General features: G+C 35.9%; 1 protein-coding gene across 1 annotated transcript; it reads left to right on the top strand.

Annotated features, from left to right (window-relative positions):
* Positions 1–2,076: 2,076 nt before the first annotated feature.
* Positions 2,077–6,043, top strand: LOC108043647 (UDP-glucosyltransferase 2). Its single transcript, XM_017122438.2, has 4 exons — positions 2,077–2,209; positions 4,192–4,447; positions 4,499–4,945; positions 5,004–6,043. Exons 2-4 carry the CDS (start codon positions 4,192–4,194, stop codon positions 5,891–5,893), a joined length of 1,593 nt encoding a protein of 530 aa, XP_016977927.2. The 5' UTR covers positions 2,077–2,209; the 3' UTR covers positions 5,894–6,043.
* The last annotated feature ends 1,831 nt before the right edge of the window (positions 6,044–7,874 follow it).

The following is a 7,874-nucleotide window of genomic DNA, read 5'->3' as shown; positions in this document are numbered from 1 at the left end:
TCCCATTCGTTTTTGTCTGATTTACCCTAATTTGGCCGTGGACTGAAGTGCAAAGTAAACATAAAATTGGCGCAAACTAACAAATAGTGATCTGTATTTTATTACTATTTTAGTCAATTTTCATTTGGGCTGGGCCTGGGTCCAAAATGGTGTATGGTTCCATTGATCAGAGCAATCTTATTTGGGGTCTGGTGTTTTAGGCAATTTGTCGTTTGCACCTCGTAAATGATTCAGAGTGAGTCTCAAAGGGTTGATTTATTTGTATAGTGCCGTTAAATTAATATTTTTCAAGGTTTTGCACCTTTAATTCGTAAAATAAGTTAATTAATTAAGAAAATAAATTATGGCTTAAATAATTTTGTATTATTTGTTCAAACAATTTTTAGTTTAAAAGATAATCTAAATTAGTTTGGTTTAAAAAAAAACAAGTAACTGAGTTTTTACTCCGAACAGCACAGCACATTTCCAAAAATTAATATTTTTCTATAACAGAACCAAACTAAAAAAATTATAATCTTTTGAGACTTATTACAATCATTTAAAGTTTCTATTTTTATTGGACTATCATTTGAAAAATTATATAAAACCGATTTTGTATTTTATTTTCCGTTTCATTCATCAGCGGTTTGTTCTCTCACCATTTTTTCATCGCTCTTTTCCTCCGACATTTTTGTTACAGGCCATTCATTTTCATTGTGGCATGTCCACTGCTATCTTATGAATGAACATTTTCTTTTTGGTGGCCTTTCCTGGCGATCGTTTGCATCAAAAGTGCCGTTCTTGGCCATGTCTTGTGTTGCCATCAAAACAGCGCCTGGGGCATGGTCGTCCATCATCGTCGCTGGTTTTGGGTGAACACCCACGCCCACGCCCAGCCACGCCCTTGCGCCTCTCCGCCCCTTTTGGAGTACGGTTCCAGCTCTTTGTGCCTCGCTTCAATGAAGCGTGCCAATTTTCAATGAAATGTTTCGGCATCTTGTGTTGTGTGTGCCCTTTTTTAGCCGACTTTGAGTTTTTTGGGTTGGTTTCTTTATTATTCCCTTAATTTATTGCATGTTCTCACTGGCCTTTATAACATATGTGTTATCTTTGCCTTTCTTTTTACCATTTGTTTGGCAACCATAAAAAATCAACAGAAATTAATTATCATTTAATGATATGTCTTATCATGAAGTGAACTTGACCGCTCCCAAGGTGAACGCACCAAATACATTAATTTAATACTTGTTATACTAAATATAATTTCCCCACGAAAAATGTCGGTTTTACTTTCCGTTTACAAACAAAACACGTTTTTGATAAATTTATTGAATTGTTTTGATTCCGACTAACAAGGAAATGTGAGAAATGGAAATCCCACTGGCGAGGCAAGCAGTTTTCTTACATAGAAATTCGTGATTTATTCAAACTGATGTATCCTGAAGCGATTTCTAATAAAATATGAGTCTTTTGATTATCGATAAGAATGAATTGATTTAAGTTACAAATTGATTTTCAAAATAAATTTATTTACAGTTCCATTTGTGCAATATTCGAAATTTGATTTAATTTCTGTGTTTGGTTGATAAGGCCAAATTCTTGTTTAGCTGGTTCGCTGTTGTTTGTTGGCAAAAATCCCACACCAATTAATTTATAAGCCCAGTTGGCAAAAGTTCATTGGCCAAGTCTATTTCGCAGTACAAATTACATGTAAGCAATTTCTGATCCCTCGATCGACATGTGAATGAGTAATGTATGGATAAAAGGTGAAATTGACAGCTTATAATTATTTGGGCAATACATGCAATCAACTGTTTCCATATTGCAATTATCACAGTACACATACGAGAGGCAATCAAACAATAAGACTAAGGCAAACAATGAGCTTCGCCGGCTGATCTGCCTCTGTATCTTTGTCTCGGTGCCAGGGTGGCATTAACACTCGAATCCCACAGATACAGCTAAGCTTGTATTTCTATATGCCTTTGTATCTGCCGACGTCGGCCGAGACTTCGACTTCGACTGAGGCTAATGCTGATTAAGTTGAGGTGTTCGGCGCTTCGTGTGAGCAGCCGAGTTTCAGTGATAACCGCACTTTGGTGCCCAGTGGTCGCGTTTCGCGCAAATCTTCAGTGCAAATTTGGAACGTGATAATTACTTTTTTGAATTCCAAGTGCAAATAAATACAAGTGCTATTTTCGTGAGACAAAGTCAACTCAATATATAAAAGGTTAATAAATAAAACAGGAATACAATAAACCACGGACGAAACGCTTAACATTTTTTTAAAGAATTTATATAAAACAAAATATATACTGTATCGGTAGTCTTAATATTTTTAGCAGTATAAATACAAATATATAAATTCCTTTTGAATGTTGTAAATAGCTTTAACAGTTAAACAATTCGGAATATGAATTTTCAATTGGAATTTGATTAAAAAAGATTTCTGTTTCACGTCGAAATATTAGAATTTATATATTTCCTGAATTAAATTTATTTTGATCTCATGAAGATTATATGCTATAAATCGATTAAATTATACATCTTTAATTGTTGCAATTAGTTCATTAAACAATAAAAATTCGTAACCAGTTTTTATTGCAAAAAAAATTTAAGTTATATATGAGGGCAAGGTTTTAAAAAAAGTTTTATATAACTATTGTAATTTAATTATAAATGAAAAAATAGTAATTTCGAAAGTGCAACTACTTTCACATTCACTTTACTCACAAAAAATTACTTTTACTTTCAAAAAACGTTTGCTTCGACACTTCGACCAATCAAATCTATAAAACTGTTACAAGGCTTACCCACGTTCCCAGCACTTAAAACCTTTGAAATAAAATATTTTTAATTTCAAACAAGTAAACAATTAGTGGTGGCAAGAATTAAAATTACAAAGCAATTATGCCTTAACTTCCAACCTTGACCAAAGCCTCTAAAAACCAACTTTAGCTTGCATTACAACTGAAATTACACACAGCAACTATATGCGGTAGCTAATATAAGGAAATACAATTTAGCTATTAAAGTATAACAGTAAATTGCAATGACAAAATTATTTCCACATGCGATTTATCAGATCGGCTCAATGACGACAGCTTGTAGCATGTTTACTTATATTTCAGTTAGCTGTCTATTATACATCGTCAACCTAAACAAAAAGTTATGAAAGAAATTATATCAGGCAAAACTTTGCATACAGATGTTGAAATACTCTCTTTTGTTACTTTGAATAGTATTAACGGAGATTCTTAGATACAAATAAGATTTCAGTTTCAAAGTATATTCAGATATCTCATATAGATGAGAACTTAAATATTCTCATAAGAGACCGGCTGACGTTTATACCCTATGGCAGGGTATCAAATAAATTAAATATGATTAAGAGTCAAAACACTAAATTAAATCCAATTAGGCGTCATTTTATTTTGAGGGCCCTAACTAAATTTGTCAAGGACAGAATGACAAGTGAAACCTTTTTTTGGCACACGAATGTTGACCCACATTCAGATAACGATAAGAAATAAATGATTAGGAAGGCACTAATAAAAAAAAAATGAATCTGTCTGGAAAATATAATAAAAGCGCCATAGTAAACAAAACTAAAGTGTGGGGATAAGCTGAAACGTACCATAAAAGGCGTGTAAGCCAACAAGAATGCTGTCTGGTCCACTTCAAATATTAATTGCTAATTTTAAAATGATGAAATTATATTGCTGCATTTCAATCAGATCCAATTGGCTTTCAGAAAGCCAAAGGTGTGTTCATTTAATAGACTGAATCTGTAAAACACTGAAACTGAAGCGAGTTTGAGTACGAAGAAAAATCAGATCAGATATGATTCCCGATTAATAGAATTATAATTTAAATATTTACTTATGCCAAGTTAACAAAGAACATATGAACGTAAGCGGTTATTAAAGGTGTTAACTTTAATTAATTATTCAGTTGTAACAGTTTCCCTTTCATCCATGTGCAATCCATTCATTTAGCAGCTGGACGATCTATTAAACTTGAAATCTCATTAATAGTACAATCATTTGCAATCAGGACGTGTAAGAGCACTTTGCTTTATGCAAATAACGAAATCAAACACCGAACATAAACTGCATCTAATACTAACCTGTCGCTAATAATGCGACTTTTTCCCTACTCGACTGACAATTTAATTGAGGCTGTTAATTGTCAATGTTGATTTCGAATCAGATGGAGATGCAGCTGCAGTGGAAATGTTGGATGATGATCTTCCTGATCGGACTGCCGGGATTTGGAACTGGCTACCGAATACTCTTCATGGGACCTTTTCCTGCCCCAAGTCATTGGCTCTGGCTGGAGCACTTCCAAAAGGATCTTCTGCGTCAGGGACACCATGTGACCAGTGTAAATAATCATCCGACCAAGCAGCCTCACGAGAATCTAACGGAGATTATAATCAGTCCTTCTTTTGATATCCCCAAGCACTGTGAGTTGTATATGAGAAGCATAAAACTATTACTATCTTATTTTTATTTAGTTCCAAAGGAAAACATCTTTACAATGCGATTCGCCAGCGATTTCAACAATCTAGATCTTTATTGGACCGTTGGACTCTTGACCACAGAACATGCTTTAAGGGATCCCAAAGTGAAAAAACTGATCGAGAGTACAGATGAACATTATGATATAGTCATTTTGGAACAGTTTTTCCACGAGGCCTTCCTGATGTTTGGCAAGAAGTTTAACTGTCCGGTGGTTACGATTGGCACCATGGGCTATGCCGACAATATAGATCACGCGATGGGCATCCTAACCCCTTGGTCTTTGATTCCCCATCTTCTGTTGTCGCATACAGATCGGATGACCTTCAGTCAGCGGGCCTATAATGCCTACTTATCTATGTATGATGCGATCATGAGGCGATGGGTTTACTTACCTAAGATGCAGCAGCTGGCAGAGAAGTATTTCAAGGGATATATTGATGGTGAGTTTTGGAGATATCAATTTGTAGATCATTTTACATTCTACAATTTTATTTAAAGGCCCAATACCTCAAGTTGTTGACCTTGAACGAAATATCTCCCTTGTCCTCATTAATGCGCATCGTAGTGTGGATCTTCCGAGACCCAGTATGCCAGGACTTGTCGACGTGGGAGGAGCTCACATTCAGAAGCCCAAGAAGTTGCCCGCTGACCTTCAAAGCTTCCTGGATAATGCCACAAACGGAGTGGTCTATTTCAGTATGGGTTCCTATGTGAAGAGCACTGATCTGCCGCCCGAGAAGACAGCTCTGATACTCAAGGCATTCGGTCAGCTTAAACAGCAAGTGATATGGAAGTTCGAGAATGATTCAATAGGGGACTTGCCCTCTAATGTGATGATCAAGAAGTGGATGCCCCAGAACGACATATTGGCCCATCCGAATGTCAAGCTCTTCATCACCCATGGCGGTATTTTCGGGACCCAGGAGGGCATCTACTGGGGCGTGCCGATGCTGTGCATACCCCTGTATGGAGATCAACACCGGAATACGATCAAATCGGTGCGGGAGGGATATGCCAGATCTCTGGTGTTCTCCAAACTCACCACCGATGATTTGGTGCGGAATATCGAGACTCTGATTAAAGATCCGCAGTACAAACGCAGTGCATTGGAGGTCTCACAGCGCTTCCGCGATAATCCCATACATCCGCTGGACGAGGCCACCTTCTGGATCGAGTACACAATCCGGCATCGCGGTGCCAAGCATTTGAAATCGCAGGGCGCCTTCATTCCCCTCCATCAGTATCTGTTGCTCGACGTCCTGGGATGTCTGCTGCTGGGCGCATTCCTCGCCATCTGGCTACCATGGCGGATGATCAGGAGGGTCCACAAGTGGTGGCTCAAAGGGCAGGTCTCCGACAAACTGAACGAAGGCAAGAAGCGGCTGTAGGAAACGGCACATCCCTTAACTAGTCGCAGCGATAAATATTTGTGATATATTTTTAGATCACAAGGTAAACAGTGCTAGAGGTTGATTGATTTTAATCTATTCCAGTTTAGAATGTAATTATATTAAAATGTAGAGCTCAACCACAATGAACTCATGCGGGTTTAAATAAATATAACATGTAAATTAATAACAAATAGGTTCGATATTGATCTTATTTTTAAATGGCAGTTACACGAGGGAATTTTGTAATCTATTTATTTGAGAGTCCGCAAAATATGCAACAGTTTTATTTTGGCATCTGCCCATTTTAAAACTATTGCCTACTCTTGAGAGGCTTTTAAAAATATAAGCTTGAACAATTTGTTGAATGGTTTTTGGGGCATTAATAATAAGAAGTGTTGAGTTTACATTGCGTATACGCATTTGTGGTCTTTTCAACAATAATATACCCTTCGACTATAATATACCTGTTATTAAATTCGAATACATATATTTAGTATTGGAATTCATTATAGAAAGGCACAAAAATTTAAAGATAAAAAATAAGTCGCAAATGTAATGATATAAAACCGAAAGAATTTTGAGAGTGGATTATGACAAATCAAATATTTAAAGTCCGATATTAATACTTACATTTCAATTTATACAGTATTCGAGTTAGTTTCCTTATAATCTAATCTAAAATTCTAATCATTATTTTTTTTTATTAATTAAGCTGAAATGGGGAAATAGCTTAAATCAAAACAATGAAAAAATGCCAATACATTCCTCATAGTTAAAAGTGTTTTGTTTGTTGCCGGCTCAATCAACAATCACGAAGTGATAGACATTCTTGAATCCCATAAAACACCCACACAAAGCACGTTTGTTTGGTTAAAACAAAGCAAAACTAAAATAATGCAGCAATTGAAGCTGAAGTGAAGAACAAAGACATAAAAATAATTAGACAAGAAATTTTAGAGAACAACTTTATTTGTATTGAAAAATTCAAGAAATATACATTTCTATAAAACATTATATCTACACCTATTTAAAAGTTTACTTTTGATATTTAATACTTTCACCTTGATTGAGGAGGGTTACAGTGCAAATATTTTATTGCTGATAAAGAGGAACCGGTTAAAGTATGGCTTCCCAATCTGTTTGGGCATATTTAATTGTGGTTGCTGCTGCCGTTTGTCTTTTGTTCGTCGATTATAATTTTAAATTTTAATTTTAACGATACATAAATTACCGATCAGCCCTTTCGCCCCATCTCTCAATCGTTAAAATTAGTTTGACATAACGTGAACAACATGTCCAACACTTGAGCGACTTTTTGGAGGCAGCTTTTTCAAATTTTTGTATTATTTTTGACTAACGGAATTTTTACTCTTTTTTTGTCTCATTTTATCTCATTTTTATATACATTTTTTTCCAATATCATTAAATCGATATTTATTTATTTTTCTGTGTGCGCCTCTTTTACGTAATGCGTTAAACCGGACCTCGAAACTTGGCAGATCTTGACGCCATTTGAAGAGCAGTAAAAAAATCGATTTAGTGCCTGGCACACGATATTCTCGAGGCTGAAGTTTGGCCAATGGCCGCTCTATGACATGAGAGGCTCTTCTGATACCGAAACCCATAAACGAAATATCGACTTAAATCTCAGTTTCAAGTGAAACACTAACGATAGAACCGGCTTACTAATTCCCCTGAATTGGATCGAGCACTAAGGATTTTTTAGGGGTCAAGTGCGTCATATAAAGCCCAGCATCCGTGTTGACAATTAGCAAGTGTTTGTCCAAAAAACAGAAAGTAATATAAAGTATGCCCCGCCAGTGCATTTATTAATTATTGTTAACCAAAAAAAAAAAGCGTCGCCAGTCGACGATAGCGTCGTTCAGATCACATGAGTCTGACCAAAAACAACGGCGTCTAACCAAACACAAAAAACAACCAAGCAAACGACTTTTCGATGTTTCTTTAGTTAGAGCTT

The sequence above is a fragment of the Drosophila rhopaloa genome, unplaced genomic scaffold (genome assembly GCF_018152115.1).
Source record: "Drosophila rhopaloa isolate 14029-0021.01 unplaced genomic scaffold, ASM1815211v1 contig_2, whole genome shotgun sequence".
NCBI classification, from domain to species: Eukaryota; Metazoa; Arthropoda; class Insecta; order Diptera; family Drosophilidae; genus Drosophila; species Drosophila rhopaloa.
The sequence above is the reverse complement of the archived record's forward strand: the minus strand, read 5'-3'. Positions and strand labels throughout refer to the sequence as shown.

Excerpts from the sequence above, each read along its gene's own strand:
- LOC108043647 (XM_017122438.2), top strand. The coding sequence starts at position 4,192 with ATGGAGATGCAGCTGCAGTGGAAATGTTGGATGATGATCTTCCTGATC. Across the intron at positions 4,448-4,498 it reads TTTTGATATCCCCAAGCACT|TTCCAAAGGAAAACATCTTT; the intron begins GTGAGTTGTATA and ends ATTTTTATTTAG. Across the intron at positions 4,946-5,003 it reads TTTCAAGGGATATATTGATG|GCCCAATACCTCAAGTTGTT; the intron begins GTGAGTTTTGGA and ends TTTTATTTAAAG.